A 21111-nucleotide genomic window follows, 5' to 3' on the forward strand; every position below is an offset into this window, starting at 1 on the left:
CTAACTAGAAAAAATATACTTGCAAACCAATAGAATTTATCAATGCAAATCGAACTCACTACAGAACCAAGTATATATGCCATTCAGGATTCTGGAAAAGTTGATGGGAACCCTAGTAAAAGATTTTAGACATTGACTTAACTAGCAAATTACTGAATTGAATATTTGTCAAACTGATAGTAATTTTTGCCATCTTTGCTAATTTTTACCAACCTATATTCTTTTCATTTCAGCTCTTCTGGCACGGTCTTTGGCCTTACTAAATAAAAGCCAGGAACTAACTGAATTCATACAGCAATTAAAATCTCACCTGCCTGTGGCAAATCCTGACATCATGAAAGGAGCTCAAAGCAGCTGCTCCAAAGTGGAAAGACTATTGGAATCACTGCAAGACAGGAGGCGGCAGCTGGACAAGCAGATGAGGCAACACCGGCTAAGGTTGGAGCAGGTCTCACACGTTAGTCAATGGCACCAACAGGAAGACAAGGTAACACGGGGAGAAAATAAACTCGGCACCTGTTCCTCCAGGGCGCAGATGTAGGGATAGTTTCAGAGCACAATGTTATTTCATGGGACGAAGGAGAATGTTTTCCTCTCTACATGGTGGCACAGGAGGAGCCTTTCAAAGCTCACCATCTGGTCTGCCTGATGTTGGCCTACAACTCTTGAGTATCAGAAAAATGATATTTTATCTCTGCAATAAAGATAATTTACATATAATGAATTGAATATGTTGTGGATACTGAATATTCACATCCACAATAAATTAGAAAAATGAATGGAGCTTTTGACACTACACCTCCCAGTGTCATTCTGTCTGTATTAACAGGAGTCAGATTTTTTCTGTTACTTAAAAAAGATAAAAGTTCAATTTAACTAATTTAAATTTAAAGAAGTTGTCCACTACTTGGACAACTTCTTATCATACCTCAAGCTTGGCTCCAATAAAATAAAAAAGCCTATACTCACCTCCCGTGCTAGCACCCTTCCCGCGGTGTCGGCACTCACTCTCCCCGGGTCTCTCATGCTGTTGTTGTTACATGTGACCCTCACTCCCAATCAGCCCTGGCATCACTGTCCCAGCCTCCTGTCAAATTGAACATGAATAGGAAGTGAGAGCGCAGATGTAGCCCGGACTTCCTCTTCATGTTCAATTTGTCCATCCGGAGCTGATTGGGTGCCAGGGTCACATGTTACAACAACTGCACGAGAGCCCAGGGACTGTGAGTGCCAACATGGGAGGCAAGTATTGGTTTTTTTATTGAATTGGGGACAAACATTTAAATCAAGAAGGTGTTGTCCAAGTAGTGGACAAGCCCTTTAAGGCTATGTTCTCATGCAGTGTTTTTGCAATGCTTTTTTTTTCTGTAAAACAGAAGCTGCAGTTTACAGTACCATCAAGGTTATGAAGTTTCAGAAATGTTATCAACATGCTTGTTTTGTTTTTTAATGAATTTGAGAAAAGCAGAATTTTTGAAATCTGCAGCATGTCAATTCTTTTTGCATTTTTGCAGCGTTTTTTTTCAACCATAAAATTTGCATGTTTGGTGCATAAAACTAACTTTATTCAACAAGTACTGTAAACAAAGCACAAATGTAATCTGCACCCCCCAAAAAAAGCTGGCATAAAACTGGGTGAAAATGCCGCAAAACATGCATTTTGAACATATTTTTACTGCCAAGAGAGCACATTTTGGCCACAGAAAGTTAACAAAGCAAAAATGCTACATGTGAACATAGCCTAAGGATCTATCACCAGTCTGGGATTGCTCTTTTTATTTAATAGCCAGAGATTAGCGATTTTCCTAAATATTTTCATTTTTCAGAAGTAGCTCCAATGTCCCCTAAAAGCTGTAAAAATGTTACAGTTCATAAAGAGTTTAACAAAGTACATGGTAGGGCAGGGTTAGTCTCGCTCTTTCTCTGTGAGATCAGCTGTGGAGGGTTGTGGGATCCCACAACTTGGAAGTGCCAACCCAACTTCACTCAAAAAAAAAAAATTGTTGCCCTTTTGGTGAACATTAAGGCTACTTCTGAAAGGTCTCATCACTGGAGTATATTTCGAAAAATCACTAATCCGGGGCTATTTTATTAAATGATATGGGCAGCCCCAGACTGGTAACAGGCACTCTTTAACTACAGTTAATATGTATCTTGATAAATAGTTTTTCCATTAGGGGGTCTTATGTTTGATATTAGACAAAGCCAGAGTTGCCAAACTACTGTTTAATTTTTTTTCTGGACAACTGGACTATTTATTTATTATGCATTGCTCATATAGCGCTATCATATCCCGCAATGCTCTACATACATTATTATTGCTGTCCCCAAAGGGGCTCACAATCTTCAGTCCCTATCAGTATGTCTTTGGGGTGTGGGAGGAAACCGGAGAAGCCGGAGGAAACCCACGCAAACATGGGGAGAACATCCAAACTCTTTGCAGAGGTTGTCCTTGGTGGGATTTGAACCCAGGAGCTCCATTTGTTAGAACTATATATGGTTACTGCCACTAGGGGGCACTCAATGTATTTAGATTTATTTGCTTCTCAATGAGCTCAATACTACTTGTATAAAAAAAAAAAAAAAAAAAAAAAAAATTCACAGTGGTGGCTTCAACACCACAAAAAAAAAATATATATATAAATTTTATCAAATAAAAAGAGCATTTCCAATTCAGATTTAAAAAAATTAATCAGCTTAAATTAAAAAACAATAAATCTACATTTTTTAGTATGGTGACCTGCATTCATCTTATTCCTGTGCATGTTCCTGGAGGATGTTAAACCAATGTCTTTTCTGTAGAAAAGCAAAGTAGAACATTTTTTAATTTGTTTTCTTAATCTAATACGGATTGTGCATGTTGTTTAATGAAGAGAAGCTTTTTAGTGTGACAATTCTGCAATAATTTGCTTATAGAGGTAACAGTGCCCTTGAACAAGCACAAGGCCCGGAAAAGTGAGAGCCATGATTAGGAAACTGCTCTGGAAATTGCCAATGGTGAGGACTTTGGATAGCGATTATGCAAGACTGATAAGAGCAGCTGAGTATGAGGGGGAGGAAGGGGAGCAGCTATCTGCTGTATAGTATTCAAATGGACTGGAGAGGGCTGACTGTGATTGTAGGAGTTAATTCCTTTTCTAGCTCCTGGAATGTAACAACTGCACAAACTCGGCAAGGCTCTGATGGCTGAGCTCCTTGGAAACAAGCTTTACACTATGTAAGATAAAAGCTCTTACAACAGGAGAATGGATAATGAAAGCAAATAGAAATAGCAAGTCATTTGCATACTTGCTCCTACTCGTGTTAATTAACTAAAGCTATTTATTAACATGAGAATTCCCCTTTAAGAAGATCATTGTCACATAGCTGCACTAGATGGCAGAAGATCAAAAGTTGGAAATTTGGAGAATGGCATTAGGCTGGGGAAATAACATCTAATATTCAGTCCAACAGCTTGAAATAATCACTTGAGGGACATGGTGCAGACGGATGAAATGGAGGCTGGTTAGACCTCATCATTGTTTTAATATCTAGGTTCATCTCCAATTACATATCAATGCCACTATGACAACATGTGGTAAGAAGAAGCAGGAGATATTATTACAATATGTTGCCATTGAACTAATATGATCTAATTATACATGATGGTAAATTCAAGGTTTTTTTTTTTTATTATTATTTACAATAATAGTATTGGTATTTCAATATCTAACGTCCTGGGCTCTGACCATTGACACCAGCAATAGTTATAGGGACAGCTGAGCTAACACTGTTTCTGTTACTCCAATAGAAATAAATGTTTTTTTTATGGAAACAGCTGTTTCTGTAACTTGGGAGTGCTTGTTTGTTGTGCTAGTCTTTTTCCATAGCAGAGTCATCTGAAAACAACTTTATTCTCTTTTTGCTACATGATGCTTTACAAATTGTGACCAATGACAATGAATGCACTTCTTTTGTAGATTTCCTGTTGGCTAAGGAAGCAGATAGACTTATATCTGACCAATATCCAACTCGGAGCATCACTGACAGAAAACGAGGAGCTAATTCACAAACACAAACAGCTTGTACACGACTCCCAGGTAAAATTACAATATATACATTTCATCTAGATTACAACTCTGCTAAATTAATGGTGTGGGAATTGCTTCTCATCAATAGAAAAAACAAGTCATTTTGTTGGTAAATATTAGAAAAGAGTCTATATTTTGAAATTCGAATTCACCAACTTTGCCAAATTTTCCCTAAAACTTTGATTTGTGGCAAATAAATTTGCCCTAATCTCAAAACTGGAAAGCAAATAATTACTCCGAAAACATACGTGTGGAAGAGGAGAGAGAGGACTCTGCTGACCAGAAGAGCTTACCCACTGCAAGAGAGGGAGAGAGGACCAAACTAACCAGAAGAGCTTACATACTACGAGAGAGAGAGAGTGCCGCTAACTCGATGTATCGCACATCATGACATCTTGAGGCCAAGTATTTGCTAGAGGCACACAGGGTGCTGGGTTGGGAATGCTGGGAGCAGAAATGAAAACTCCTCTGGTCTGGCCGCCATGGTGGACCTTACTGAACTCCGGAAAAGGGCAGCACAAATCAAATTGCTCATCTCTACACTGAACAATTTGTAACCATAAGAAACTTAGAGAGTAGTAGCTTACTACAACCAGGAAACCCTACTCTGACCAGGCCAAGAGGAAGCATTGAATCAAAGAATGACTTCTTATAAAACTTTTGTTATGATGTAGTGATATGTCAGAAGTGATTGTGGTGGTTGTAGTGCCAAGGCCTCCACAATCACTCTGCTTGGCTTTCTTCACAGATGTTGTGTATGTGTCCCATAGTTAATTATGAACCAATACACCACTAACCCCAGTGACCCGAGAAGAGCCAAGTAGAGCTGATTACATCTGAAAGGCTACACCACTCTTCTGGGCGTTTCTTCCTTCTGTGGAGATATCAGCCCCAAGTGGAAATCTCAGGCCCCCAGATTTCCAGTGATTACAAATTTTAAAATGTCAATATGACTTATTCAAAAGTTTTATAAAAGAACAGTACTTTTTAAAAGTAAAGCAGCCATTAGTTTTATGCTGCCCGCTGCCATAAGCAGCAAGAATCAAAGCCGGGCTGTGCAATTACAGCCAGGTATGTTTTGTCTAAAATACCGCAGCATTTCAAAGAAAACATCTTGAATATCTGCTATATAGGGATAGACCTGACTAGTCCGATGCAGCCACAGGATGGCTTCACCTCGCACCCTTCCTGTTGATTGACAGGTTTCTCCCAATGTACACTCATGGGAAATACCTGTCAATCAACTGGAGCAGTGAAGGGATAAGCCGACTGGTCATGTCTCTCCCTATATTTGCCAGCTTTATCAACTATGTTTTTCCTGAAATACCACAGCTTTTCAGTGCAAAAATATGCAACCTGTAGTTCGGGTGTCATTAATCTAGACCGGCTTCCTTTAAAAGGAACACTGTAAATCTGTCCCCACTAAGTGATGCTCCCTATATTCTGAGCTATTATGTATATATCACCATAATGTTCCATTTTGGCTGCTGCGGGCTGACAAAGTATTATAATTCGACTGGATGATTGTGTTTAGAGAAGCTACGAATCAGAAAATGTTTTGACCATAATTAATCCCTTTATTATTAGTCTATACTCTGTAAATAATATTCTATTTTTTGTCAACCTGAAGTATATTAGAGAAGTTGCAAGACTATAAAAAGGTAAGATATATCAGAATTGCAGGAGGTCAACAATGAAAACATAAAATACAAGAAAATTTCAATACTTGCAGATTGTTAATCACAATGATCTTGACGGAGGCCTGGCAGGTTGTGAGCAAGAAATATGCAGACAGAGTCCGGTGTCAGAGGTGCTGCCACCTATATAACCCTCCTTATGTGTTGACCTCCTGCACCTTGGTATCTGACCTGGCAGAGCTTAGTACCGAGCCCTTTTCTTACCTAAACCGATGCAGAAACATAACTTTACAAACAAGCTTGCATGATGCTACACATTTGTAGTTTCTTGGTCAGTGGGGTATCTATGGCCCCTCGCGCTACTATAAATATTGCTGGTAATTTTATGCTTGCAAGGAGGTAGAACACAGCGGCTACCCCAAGTCCTGCTACTCTAGCAGATGAACAGTAGACTATGAAGCTGGCAGAAGAGTCCAGTGGATCATGGAATTGCTGCTCGTATTAGACTGGCTTAAAGACCTTTTGTTCGATTACTGGAAAATGCTTTTAAAAAGAGCTGCAGATATCAATAAAAATTATTGGGGAATATTTATTAAAAATGTCCAATTGCTAGATAGTACAAACTTAGACTACACAGTCTCTTAAAATGTGCCAAATGTTATCAAAATGGATCAGGCGTTTTGATAAACATGTCTGATTTTAAGACTGTCTAAGCTTACGCCACTAATTAGTTGGCTTCCTTAGAAACAAGAAATGTGTGCCACAATTTTGGCACATTGTATTGCACGTTAATCCATGCCTTTTCCAATAACCCATGCCCCCTTTAGCGAGACCATACCCCTTGATGGACAAATTGTAAAGTGTTTAAATCAAGTAATAATTGTTACAAGTCATGAAAAACAGATTTTTTTTTATGCAATTATGCCAGAATTCTGATAAATTGCCCCCAATGATGGGGCATCATGTATCCAGATACTGTATACTAATCATAGAATAGTTTTAAAATCATCGTGATTACCCATTGATTCTAAATTTTTATATAATATGGCATTTATTTTTTAATGATTCTACACTGAACCTATAAGAACATTTCACCAATGTTTTCACATTGAACTGGACACCCTATGTAATACTGGCTGCAGAGCAGAATAAATTGTTTTTTCTTCAAATTTTGCCTCTCCGCTGCGGAGATGTTAGCAACCAAAGTATTTGCCCTAATAACTCAGAAGTTTCGCCTCCCCTGAACCAAAACCCTAGCTATGCCTCTGATTCATGGTTAAGAGAATGCCTAATATAGCACCGTCCCATTCACACAAGCCTCCTCGGAGCCCCATGTCTTAGGATCGTGGGGTTCTTAGTGATCGGGAAGTTGTCTCGTGGATAATGAATAACTTCCAAACTTGAGAATACCCCTTTATTGTGTTTAATAAATAAAGCTGCACCGTTTCAGATCACAGTATATTCCATGAGGTCTAATCCTAATTCATAGAAATGTTTTGTCTGAAAATTCTCACATGCCAAATTAAGGAGTACAAAAAAAAAAATCTCTAAATCTTATATGAATAAAGCAGTGAATGAAATATCTTTGAAATGTGTAATTGCTGATGGCAAAATACGTTTCATTGATGTCAGTAATCCCAGACTGTGTGCCTATAGTGCCATCTATTGTCTGTGAAACACATGTCTATGCCTCTATGTTGCTTATTTTGTCTCACAAGGAGGACATTTCATTTTTTTCTGGAAAACATTCTACCCAACTTGTGGATTCTCATTTTTATTCGTTAATTTCCTATAAATACACGCTAAAGATGTTGATTTTGTGTCTTGTTGTTAAGTAGGTAAAAATTGCAAAGTGCTTGTAAAAACAATGAACTTTGCAATTTACCTCTTATTAATAAATTCCTTTTGTTCTCCAAAATGAAGAGATATTTAATTGTCTTCTTTACTGCTCATCGCCTAGGTGTCCTAAGCAATCAGAGAAGCATCTACAAGTTTTTTTTTGCTGTAGAGCAGTGTTTCACAAACTCTAGACCTCATGGCCCCCAACAGAACACGTTTTCAGGATTTCCTTAGTATTAGGCAGGTGGTAAAACTATTATGAAGGCATCAAAAATTGCCATAGGTTCTTTCACATCTGTGCACCACTAAGGAAATCCTGAAATCATGATCTGTTGGGAACGTGAGGACTGGAGTTTGGGAAACCGTGCTATAGAGCTTACAAGCACTGCTCCGATTTTGAACAGATCACTAGATCCTGCCAGCATTAGGGCCTCTGCACGCCTCTGACGATGCAGAGACAAAGTTACATCTGCTTGCAGCACGGCACACAGTTCAGGCTAATGGCACAACCATGTTACTGATTCAAATCATCAATTATCAGGAGAACACTGCCCCGCACAGGCATGAAGCAGTGTGCTCTCGAAGTCAGAACATGGGACAACCCCTTTAATGGGTCATTGTATCTGTTAGTATACTGACTCTATAATTAGGCTACGAGTGTGGGGGCTCTTGAGACACAATTTCTTGGCTGTCACTATGCACCAGTACTCACACAAAAAGATTTAATCAGATAGCTTGACTCGACTACAGAGGCACGTATGAAGAGTCTAGAAGGTGGTTTATTTTCTAAGGTGAATTCTCACAGTTATACACAATTACAGTAGCTGCAAAAGGTGTAGTAGATAAAAAACACTATTCTAAATCAATGATGCAAGACATGAGCTTTTTAAGATTAGGAAGAAGGAAAGGGTTACTGACATCAGAGCTAGGCAGGGAGAGAGGGAGGCCAAACTTTATTGCATAGCAACGCAACAACTATCATACTATACAATACTGTATTTTTCCTAAGTTGCGGTACATGACAATTACAGTTATATTTTAAACTAGTTTTTCACAATAATAAGGGTAGGATTTCTGTCTAAATTTCGCATAAGTCGGGAAATAACGACCCTGTCCATTAGGTATATCTTTTCAAATTTATACCATTTGCATGCTTTAGATATATAAAGTCACTATATGTCAGCATATCAATATCCTTTCTGTATTGTAAATCATAGTTGGTACAGTTTCACATTTTCTGTTGTTACGACACATTTCGTACATGTGCCACTTACAGTCCTCAGCATAAATAAGTGCTCATTTACCAAGGGCACGGAGTAATGGTAGCATCTTCTCTTTCAATATAGAGAAGTATATCTATAAATTCATGATACCATCAATGAAACATAGCTCCCCAGCACCATCACCACTCATGCAGCTCCACATAAGGACACTGCCACCACCATGTTTCGCTGTAGGGACAATGATTTTTTCCAAATGGACCACCTCAAGACTAGTGATGAGCGAATATACTCGTTACTCAAGATTTCCCGAGCACGCTCGGGTGTCCTCCGAGTATTTTTTAGTGCTCGGAGATTTAGTTTTCTTCGCCGCAGCTGGATGATTTACAGCTACTAGCCTGCTTGATTACATGTGGGGATTCCCTAGCAACTAGGCAACCCCCACATGAACTTTAACAGCTATTTGCCAGGCTATCATTCAGCTGAGGCGATGAAAACTAAATCTCTGAGCACTAAAAAATACTCGGAGGACACCCGAGCGTGCTCAGGAAACCTCGAGTAACGAGTATATTCGTTCATCACAACTCAAGACCAGTCCTTGATATTCAATGGCAGACTTCCTTACACATCTCCTAGCTCTTGACCCAGGAAAGCATTGTCTCCTGCAGTGGCACACTTCCACACTTGTAGTAGTGTCCTTCCTGGGTGGTGGCTGAGATCTTTATGCTTCTCTGCTCATCAGCTCTTCAGGCTGCAGTCGCTTGATGCGGGCCTTGAAATCTTGTGTCACCTTTAAATGTGTACCTATGTTACCTTCCCATATACACTCTCGGTTAGTCTTGCATGGGGAAGAAAAATTCTGTAGCATAAATTACTCATACTGGCGAACTATCCAAAATTTAGCAAAACTAATTACAAAACGTAAATGCTAAAAAACAATATACAAGGGGTTGAGTGTCGAAAGTCTATTTTCAACCATCTCAGAAGCTTTCCATTGGCTCTATATTTCCTGAAATTCAATTTAGTTATATTTCCATACATAGTCTGAACATAAACTGTATACACTGTCTCTTATGGATTTTGCGCTATTATATGGTATAATATGACTCCATTATTCACCGTTGGCTTCTTTAATGGCTATACAAATAATAAATTAGGTTCTGTGGTTATATTATACATATTATATTGGTAAAATCTATATATACATACACACAGTACATACATGCATACAAGTATATTTCAAAAGTTTGCCATTTCCACAGTTTCCCTAGACATTAAGCATTTCTAGAAACCTTATCTGAAAAACAAGCTCATTTCCAGCAGTAAATGCGCATAATAAAGCTCCGTTTTGTAAGGATACCACAGAGATAAGAAGAGATAATGGTGTCGCCTGAGGAGAGAACAGGTGGAAGTACATTTTCTATTACAAGTCAGCTAATGGCAGAAAAAGTAATGAGCGTGGAGAAGTTTAGTACCAGACGACCAATTCTGTGACAGGAAAGTGCCTAGTTTCTATAAAGACATAATAAACATATAAAATACGTACACATACCATATCCCTAGTCTTACCGTCACAGACAGATTTTAATACGAAAGGCATGTGGCTAAGTCAATTTAAAAAATATGCCACGCTTGTTAAAGATGATCACGATATACTACAGACTAGTTGGCAAATACATTATTCTGTGTCTGACATATTGAGAAATTGGTCACATTTTGTGCTATTTTTGTAACCCTATGGCAAATTCTAGATTTTCCATGAAAGGCACGACTTATAGATACCCCAAAAAGTAAGCCATTGAAAGGCCCTATTGAGATGTCAGATGTGAAGATATTCACAAGAAAGGTTTTTTTGCTGAATCATGGTCCACATAAAAACAAAACAAAAAAAAAACAACAACAGACATATAATGCTCTAGTCCATTTGTGGACAGAATTTGCCCTTTCAGGTGAATGGGTAAGTGAAAAAAAAAAATTGGCCAACACATAAATGTCGTCTGTTTGCTTTCCATTTTTTTTTCACTGACTGCTCAATTTTTTCATCTTAAAAAAAAAATAAAAAAAAAAATAATATATATATATATATATACACACACACATACAGGGAGTTGTATGTTTATGAGATACAAGTGTATATTGCCCTGACATTACAACTGATTGCTGTACTAAACTTGGTGATGTAGTTAAGTAGTGACGGTGGTTCTGGTGGTGTATTCATGTGCTGGTTCTGGTTCTGGTGATGCATTCAAGTACTGATGAAGGCTATGGTGAGACATTAATGAACTGATAATGGTTCCGGTGATGCATTTATTTGCGGTTTCTGGTGCCATATTCATGTACTGATGGTGGTTCTAGTCACCTATTTAATTACTGATAATGGTTCTGGTGCCATATTTATGTACTATTGATGGATTTGGTGTTTTATTTATGTACCGATGATGATTTTGGTTTCATATTCATGTACTGATGATGGTTCTGGTGATGAATACAAAACCAGAACATCAATCACTACATGAAAACATTAAAAGCACCAACATTCTTACATGAATACGTCACTAGAACCACTATCTGTACAGGATACAGGAACATGGCACCAGAACCATTATCAGTTTTGTTGCAAACTGTATTTGTCACTTGACGTACGTAAAAACTATCAGACATATCCTTTTATCTATTATGGGTTCTGTTTAGTTTCCATTAGGGTATCCACCAAATTCTGGACACCTTAATTGAAACATGTTTAAACAATGAATGATTCTACAACTAACTTTGAAAACTCACTCCCTGTTGAGTTCATCCCTAAAATACACAACTTTTTTTTTTAACTTTTGCTGGTATTTTTGCTTGAAAAAAAAGTAAGTTATAGGGAAAGTGGTTGTCAAAGCGGGAGAGAGGGCATTAGGGTACCTGTTACCGTAGTTTCTTACCCGTTCCTTTACTTGGGGGCTGAGGGTTCATCAGGAGAGCACCATTGGCTTCATCTGCCTAGGGCACCAAATATCTTGTTCTGGCCCTGCTTGAGGGCGAGGTCCCATGTGGCTACATTGGCTTATAAGTGTTTATTAATGGTCATGCTGTGGGAACTTGTGCTACCTACATTGCTAGAATCTGACTTGACTTTTTTTTTTTTTTTCTTTTAAAAAGGAATGGACTTCATCCTTTCAGAAGCTGAAATCGGAAGCTGATGGTCTGGCGGCCCTGAAGGACTGTACAGATGTAGAGAAACTAAACAGCGCATATGAAAAATTAAATGCACTCCATGATGAATACTGGAATCTGATGGATCACAGACAAGCTCTTTTACTGGAAGCCAATCATTTTTTTAACTGCGTTAACAAGGTAAGCAGACAGGAAATGTAATGCTTGGCTTGCGCTTCTAGTAATGGAAATGCTTTTAGTAGCAGTACAATAAATTCTAGAAGTTTTTCTTTATAATAACTTTACCTGTGCAGTATAAAGTAATACAAAGCTGGGTGCAGTGTGTATTAAGCTGCAAAGTTGGAAATGTCCACATTTTTGGGGGTGTAACTAAATATGGCTGAGGCTATTCCATTGAGAACATGTCACTTAACCCTTAAAATCTTTAACTGGAAGAAAAATTGTCGCAAGATTTCTAGATGAAACTCTGAATGATTTTTTTATATGCTTGTGTGAACTTACCCAACATGTCAGTGAGGGGATTGAAAAAAAGCTCTGAGAACCTCTTTTGATCTCATTCAGATCTCGTACGAGTTCTAGCCGTGGTTTTCATGGTTGGCTCGTGTACCTAGTATAGCTTATGAAGCTGTTCACGTGCCCACTTTTTTTTTTTCAGCGGATAAGTTGGTCTGCACAAAATCGTGAAGACCTGTCAGTTTTTGATCTGTCGGATTAAAGTCAGCAATGTAAATCTATGGATCCGTGAAACAAATATTGCACAGTACTCTGAAGCTATCCATGTGGCGTGCTTTCTTCATGGACCGCTAGACAGCAGACATTAGAAAAACGTTTTTTTCCTCTCACCTGAGAAAATCTGATTTTTTTTTCTCTTACGTGAAAAAAAAAAAAAAAATGGACATTTGAATAAGCCCTAAACCAATCGGTCCCCTTCAATCAAAGCTCTAATCACATGCCGGCAAAGGAAATGCTATCCAATGTACAGCACCAATTGGAAGATGGCCGGCAGTGGCCCAAAGCATGTAGCAGAATATGGGGGCACCTTTCAGATGTGAACTATATTACAAAGCTGTATAACTTACTAAGTTAGATATAGGCAACAGTGATGAGCGAACGTGCTGGGAAAAGGTGTTATCAGAGCATGCTCGTGTGCTGACCGAGTTGTTCGAAAAATATGTTCGTGTCCCTGTGGCTGCATGTCTCGTGGCTGATAGACTGTAGCAACACTTGCAGAGATGTCCTGTTTATTAGGTGATCTCTACACGTGTTGTGGCTGTCTAATAGCCGTGAGACATGCAGTCGCGGGGACTCAAACATAGTTTTCGAGCATGGCGAAGTCACCCGGTTAGCACCTGAGCATGTTTGGATAACACCTTATCCCAGCACGTTCGCTCTTCACTAATTTATTTAGCTAAAGAACCCATTTAAAATACATGTACAAAACAAAAGCAGGTTAATAGAACAAGTGCCAGTAAGGTCTCATTCAGACGTCTGTGTGGCACATACGTGTTCGATTTTATTTTATTTTTTTTCACTGCTACAACACGTATCCATTATAATTTATGGAGATGTTCAAATGTCCATTTTTTCCCATGCAAAACTCACAGAGACATGTCTGTTTTTTTCGTCAGCACAGATGACAAAAGCCAATACAGGTCTGCGTGAAAAACACGGATGGTACACAGATGTGTGCCGTACATGTTTAACATTACAAAGTATAGGAGAAGCTTAATCATTTATTTCTTTATCCATACCAGAAAAACACTATTGACACTGGTGAGGAAAAATGGACACACAGGCCAAACACTGATAACACCGGCACCAAATTTTTCACTTTTGTGTTTAAACAGGGACGTGTGAATGAGGCCTTACTCATACACATATGATACCTTTATGGCTGTGATCACACACAGATTGCCTTAAACGATCAGCATTAGTAACGAGCGAACGTGCTGGGATACGGTGTTATCCGTCCATGCTCGGGTGCTTACTGAGTGTCTTCAGCGTGCTCGAATACTATGTCCGAGTCCCCGAGGCTGTATGTCTGCTCAACAGCCACAACACATGCAGGGATTGTCTGTTTGTCAGGAGATCCCTGCATGTCTCGCAACTGTTCTACAGCTTATAAGCTCACTAATCAGCATGAGAAACAGTACAAAGAACCCGGCAGCGACATGGCCGTATTTCCTGCACTAGGCCATGAAGCGCCCACAGGAAAGGGCCAGTCAGCTGACATAATATTGGCTATAAAATAATGTAAATTATATTAGCGGTTATTGGTGTAGAACATATAATACCACAGCGGTACAATTTACACCATATTCACAGGGCAGAATCAGATCATTTTGGGTTAGGATCTTAAGGACTCCTGTCTGCTCTTTCGTGTATCCATGCATTGGTACCAACTATAGTCCTTATCAAACTCCCTTACACAGAGCACCGTATGCATCCACCTGCTGACAATATATTGTAATATTTCTCAGGCGTTTGACAAGCTTGGAAGCATGGAGTCCTACCTGAAACACCTGAAGATGCAAAATGTCAGCGAGAATGAACTGGCTGCAAAGCAAAAGGAAGCAGAAGCTGAGATCCAGGGGTGTACTACTGAGGCTTTCCACCAGGGGCAGGCTCTTCTACAGAAATCGCCCTTCAGGTCAGGTTTTTCTTATTATTGATAAGTACAACAGACAAGAATGTTTAGGATATCATTAAGGCTACTTTCACACTAGCGTCGGCCCGACGTACCGACGCATAATGTGCAAGCGCCGCACAACGGGGGCAGCGGATGCTGTTTTTCCACGCATCCGCTGCCCCATTGTGAGGTGCGGGGAGGTGGGGGTGGACCGTCGGCACAAAAAAACGTTACATGTAACATTTTTTGCTGCCGGCGGTCCGCCACAACACGACGCAACCGACGCACGACGGTTGTGACTTGTGTCAATACGTCGCAATGCGTCGCTAATGTTAGACTATGGTGAAAAAACGCATCCTGCCGACGACTTTGCAGGATGCGTTTTTTCGCCAAAACGACGCATTGCGACGTATGCAAAAAAACGCTAGTGTGAAAGTAGCCTAAGGGTACTTTCACACTTCCGTTGGTACGGGGCCGTCACAAACCATCGGCCCGACGTACGTTGTGCTAAAATCAGCACAACATGGGCAGCGGATGCAATTTTACAGCGCATCCGCTGCCCAGTGTGATGAGCAGGGAGGTGGAGGCGGAGTTCCGGCTGCGCATGCGCGGTCGGGAATGGCGGACACGTCGCACAAAGAAACGTTACATTGAACTTTTTTGTGCATCGCGTCCTCCAAAACACGACGCATCCGTCGCACGACGGATGTGACGTGTGCCCATCCGTCGCTTATTCAAGTCTATGGGCAAAAAACGCATCCTGCAAGCACGTTTGCAGGATCCGTTTTTTGCCCATAACGACGGATTGCGATGGAGGGCAAAAGACAAGACAGAAGTGTGAAAGTACCCTTAGGGTATGTGCACACTCTGCGGATTTTGCTGCGGATCCGCAGCGGATTTGACGCTGCGGATCCGCAGCAGTTTTCCATGCGGTGTACAGTACAATGTTAACCTATGGAGAACAAAATCCGCAGTGCACATGCTGCGGAAAATTCCGCTCGGAAACGCTGCAGAAAAAAAGAAGTAGCATGTCACTTCTTTCTGCGGATTCCGCAGCGGTTTTCAACCTGCACCCAGTAGCGTAGCTACTGGGGGGGCAGAGGGGGCCATCGCCCCGGGCCCTGTCACATGAAGGGGCCCACCGGGAGCCAGGGCCACTTCTGTGACGAGGCAGGAGAACACCGCATAGGAGCAGAGCAGTGTAATGTCTGCTCCTATCTGACGGAGACTCTGCAGGCTGCTATTAGCACAGTGACCGGCTGCAGTCTCCCCCCTGCAGTGAATGGTTTCGCCCGTCTGACCTGATGATGAAGCTTTTCCCCGGCTGCAGTTTTTCTTCACTCTGTGCACGCTGGGATTGGCTCAAGCACGCTGGGTCCTAGTGCCCACCCTGCATTACACTACACTTCCTGGTCCTGCCTGCAAGCTTCATCAGTAAGTGGGGATGGAACTTATTAGGTTTATTAAATTCAGGTATGTCACTGTGAGACCATGGGGGTATTGTGGGGGAGGGGAGACAGGACATTGGGGGATGAATGTAAGACCATTTGGGTGTTGTGAGGGGAGAAGGTGGGTGAGGTGGGACAGGGCACTGAGGGGGTGGATGTGAGCTGATGGGGGTATTGGATACTGAAGTGGGGGAGGGGAGACAGGTCACTGGGGGCTGAATATTATAATGTTTTGTTATGATATTATATGTACTCCATCATGTAATATTTGCTGGCTGGAGATGGGGGGATGGTAGGGGGCTTTTGATACGTACCGCCTGGGTCTTTTATGGGTATTAGTATAAGGAGCCGCATACAGTAACCAAGAGCTGCCTCACATTTACAGCACCACTCCAGCATTATTATTTATTTCACTGCTGGAGCGGTGCTGAAAATCCCCGTCCCCTGCCCCCTGTCTGATACTCACCTTCTGGCGTTATCATCTGTTTTAGTCTCCGCTCGGCTCCTTCTCCTGCAGTTTGTGGCCTGTCCGAGGCTCCAGTGTTTCATGGAGCGGCGCAGAGGTCACTAATCAGTGTGAGTCTGTGGGAGCCTCGTTCTGGCCTCTTTCTCACTCTCAGGCTATGTGCACACGGTGCGGATTAGCCGCTGCGGATATGCAGCAGTTTTCCATCTGGTTTACAGTACCATTTAAACCTATGGAAAACCAAATCCGCAGTGCCCATGGGGCGGAAAATATCGCACAGAAATGCTGCGTTTTATTTTCTGCAGCATGTCAATTCTATTTGCGGATTCCGCAGCGTTTTACACCTGCTCCTGTATAGGATTCCGCAGGTAGTAAAACGCAGGTGAAATCTGCACAAAAAACACAGGAAATCCGCAGTAAATCTGCACAAATCCGCAACAAGTGCACATAGCCTCATAGTCTTACATTGAGCGCTTGTGACATAGCTTCTAACTTCTGGCCAGTCAGAAGCTGCGCTCACAAGTTTGAGCAGCGGCACTGCAGCAGTGCCACAAAATAGTGAATACGCCGGAGGATGAGTAAATGACCGGGGCATCCAAATCATGACAGGGAACTGTGAGTCCATCATACTGTGTATGTGGGAGCTGCGGGTCCATCATACTGTGTATACGGGAGCTGCGGGCCCATCAAACTGTGTATAAGGGAGCTGCAGGCTCATCATACTGTGTATACGAGAGCTGCGGGCCCATCATACTGTGTATAAGGAAGCTGTGCACCCATCATACTGTGTATACGAGAGCTGTGGGCCCATCATACTGTGTATAAGGGAGCTGTGCACACATCATACTGTGTATAAGGGAGCTGCGGGCTCATCATACTGTGTATACGAGAGCTGCGGGCCCATCATACTGTGTATAAGGAAGCTGTGCACCCATCATACTGTGTATACGAGAGCTGTGGGCCCATCATACTGTGTATAAGGGAGCTGTGCACACATCATACTGTGTATAAGGGAGCTGCGGGCTCATCATACTGTGTATACAAGAGCTGCGGGCCCATCATACTGTGTATAAGGGAGCTGTGCACCCATCATACTGTGTATACGAGAGCTGTGGGCCCATCATACTGTGTATAAGGGAGCTGTGCACACATCATACTGTGCATAAGGGAGCTGTGGGCCCATCATACTGTGCATAAGGGAGCTGCAGGCCCATCATACTGTGTATAAGGGAGCTGCGGGCCCATCATACTGTGTATAAGGGAGCTGCGGGCCAATCATACTGTGTATAAGGGAGCTGCGGGCCCATCATACTGTGTATACGGGAGCTGCGGGTCCATCATACTGTGTATACGGGAGCTGCGGGCTCATCATACTGTGTATATGGGAGCTGGGGGTCCATCATACTGTGTATACGGGAGCTGCGGGCCCATCATACTGTGTATATGGGAGCTGCGGGTCCATCATACTGTGTATGTGGGAGCTGCGGGTCCATCATACTGTGTATACGGGAGCTGCGGGCCCATCAAACTGTGTATAAGGGAGCTGGGGGTCCATCATACTGTGTATACGGGAGCTGCGGGCCCATCAAACTGTGTATAAGGGAGCTGGGGGTCCATCATACTGTGTGTATGGGAGCTGCGAGCCCATCAAACTGTATATGGGAGCTGTGAGTCCATCATACTGTGTATGTGGGAGCTGTGAGTCCATCATACTGTGTATACGGGAGCTGCGGGCCCATCAAACTGTGTATAAGGGAGCTGGGGGTCCATCATACTGTGTGTATGGGAGCTGCGGGCCCATCATACTGTGTATATGGGAGCTGTGAGTCCATCATACTGTGTATGTGGGAGCTGGGGGTCCATCATACTGTGTATACGGGAGCTGCGGGCCCATCATACTGTGTATATGGGAGCTGGGGGTCCATCATACTGTGTATACGGGAGCTGCGGGCCCATCATACTGTGTATATGGGAGCTGCGAGTCCATCATACTGTGTATGTGGGAGCTGCGGGTCCATCATACTGTGTATACGGGAGCTGCGGGCCCATCAAACTGTGTATAAGGGAGCTGGGGGTCCATCATACTGTGTGTATGGGAGCTGCGGGCCCATCATACTGTGTATATGGGAGCTGCGGATCCATCATACTGTGTATAAGGGAGCTGCGGGCCCATCAAACTGTGTATAAGGGAGCTGCGGGCACATCATACTGTGTATAAGGGAGCTGTGAGTCCATCATACTGTGTATAAGGGAGCTGCGGGCCCATCATACTGTGTATAAGGGAGCTGCGGGCCCATCATACTTTGTATAAGGGAGCTGCGGGCCAATCATACTGTGTATAAGGGAGCTGCAGGCTCATCATACTGTGTATACGAGAGCTGCGGGCCCATCATACTGTGTATAAGGGAGCTGTGCACCCATCATACTGTGTATACGAGAGCTGTGGGCCCATCATACTGTGTATAAGGGAGCTGTGCACACATCATACTGTGTATAAGGGAGCTGTGGGCTCATCATACTGTGTATACGAGAGCTGCGGGCCCATCATACTGTGTATAAGGGAGCTGTGCACCCATCATACTGTGTATACGAGAGCTGTGGGCCCATCATACTGTGTATAAGGGAGCTGTGCACACATCATACTGTGCATAAGGGAGCTGTGGGCCCATCATACTGTGCATAAGGGAGCTGCGGGCCCATCATACTGTGTATAAGGGAGCTGCGGGCCCATCATACTGTGTATAAGGGAGCTGCGGGCCAATCATACTGTGTATAAGGGAGCTGCGGGCCCATCATACTGTGTATAAGGGAGCTGTGCACCCATCATACTGTGTATACGAGAGCTGCGGGCCCATCATACTGTGTATAAGGGAGCTGTGCACCCATCATACTGTGTATACGAGAGCTGCGGACCCATCATACTGTGTATAAGGGAGCTGTGCACACATCATACTGTGCATAAGGGAGCTGTGGGCCCATCATACTGTGCATAAGGGAGCTGCGGGCCCATCATACTGTGTATAAGGGAGCTGTGAGCCCATCACACTGTGTATAAGGAAGCTGCGGGCTCATCATACTGTGATAAGGGAGCTGCGGGCCCATCACACTGTGTATAAGGAAGCTGCGGGCTCATCATACTGTGATAAGGGAGCTGCGGGCCCATCATACTGTGTATAAGGGAGCTGCGAGTCCATCATACTGTGTATAAGGAAGCTGTGCACACATCATACTGTGTATATGGAAGCTGTGGGTCCATCATACTGTGTATAAGGGAGCTACAAGCCCATCATACTGTGTATAAGGGAGCTGCGAGCCCATCATACTGTGTATAAGGGAGCTGTGAGCCCATCATACTGTGTATAAAGGAGCTGTGAGCCCATCATACTGTGTATAAGGGAGCTGCGGGCCCATCATACTGTGTATAAGGGAGCTGCGGGCCAATCATACTATGCATAAGGGAGCTGTGGGCCCATCATACTGTGTATAAAGGAGCTGTGGGCCCATCATACTGTGTATAAGGAAGCTGTGGGCCCATCATACTGTGTACAGGGGAACTGTGGGGGACATCATACTGTTTGACGGGAGCTGCAGGCCCATCATACTGTGTATAAGGAAGCTGTGGGCCCATCATACTGTGTACAGGGGAACTGTGGGGGACATCATACTGTTTGACGGGAGCTGCAGGTCCATCATACTGTGAATACGGGAGCTGCGGGTCCATCATTCTGTGTATACGGGAGCTGCGGGTCCATCATACTGTGTATACGGGAGCTGCGGGTCCATCATACTGTGTATAAGGGAGCTGCGGGCCCATCACACTGTGTATAAGGGAGCTGCGGGCCCATCACACTGTGTATAAGGAAGCTGCGGGCTCATCATACTGTGATAAGGGAGCTGCGGGCCCATCACACTGTGTATAAGGAAGCTGCGGGCTCATCATACTGTGATAAGGGAGCTGCGGGCCCATCATACTGTGTATAAGGGAGCTGCGAGTCCATCATACTGTGTATAAGGAAGCTGTGCACACATCATACTGTGTATATGGAAGCTGTGAGTCCATCATACTGTGTATAAGGGAGCTACAAGCCCATCATACTGTGTATAAGGGAGCTGCGAGCCCATCATACTGTGTATAAAGGAGCTGTGAGCCCATCATACTGTGTATAAGGGAGCTGTGAGCCCATCATACTGTGTATAAAGGAGCTGTGAGCCCATCATACTGTGTATAAGGGAGCTGCGGGCCCATCATACTGTGTATAAGGGAGCTGCGGGCCCATCATACTGTGTATAAGGGAGCTGCGGGCCAATCATACTATGCATAAGGGAGCTGTGGGCCCATCATACTGTGTATAAGGAAGCTGTGGGCCCATCATACTGTGTACAGGGGAACTGTGGGGGACATCATACTGTTTGACGGGAGCTGCAGGCCCATCATACTGTGTATAAGGAAGCTGTGGGCCCATCATACTGTGTACAGGGGAACTGTGGGGGACATCATACTGTTTGACGGGAGCTGCCGGCCCATCATACTGTGTATAGGGAACTGTGAAGGCATATTGTGCATATGGGAGCTGTTGGCCCGTTACACTGTATATAGGGGAGCTCTGGGGGGCATTATACTTTCTATAGTGGAGTTCTGTCAG

General features: G+C 42.9%; 1 protein-coding gene and 1 long non-coding RNA gene across 4 annotated transcripts in view; one reads left to right on the top strand and one right to left on the bottom strand.

Moving 5' to 3' along the window:
* The window catches only part of LOC143784397 (uncharacterized), a 272312-nt gene that overhangs the window by 146601 nt on the left and 104600 nt on the right, over nt 1-21111 (bottom strand). The window lies entirely within an intron of this gene.
* CCDC141 (coiled-coil domain containing 141) overlaps nt 1-21111 on the top strand; it is a 174686-nt gene that overhangs the window by 63048 nt on the left and 90527 nt on the right. For both annotated transcript variants that reach the window (XM_077272606.1, XM_077272607.1), the window contains exons 5-8: nt 234-487; nt 3960-4079; nt 11911-12105; nt 14406-14575. In XM_077272606.1, the coding sequence (XP_077128721.1) occupies nt 234-487; nt 3960-4079; nt 11911-12105; nt 14406-14575 (739 nt within the window). The remainder of the gene's footprint in view (nt 1-233; nt 488-3959; nt 4080-11910; nt 12106-14405; nt 14576-21111) is intronic.

Source organism: Ranitomeya variabilis, chromosome 7, assembly GCF_051348905.1.
Source record: "Ranitomeya variabilis isolate aRanVar5 chromosome 7, aRanVar5.hap1, whole genome shotgun sequence".
In the NCBI taxonomy this organism is placed as follows: Eukaryota; Metazoa; Chordata; class Amphibia; order Anura; family Dendrobatidae; genus Ranitomeya; species Ranitomeya variabilis.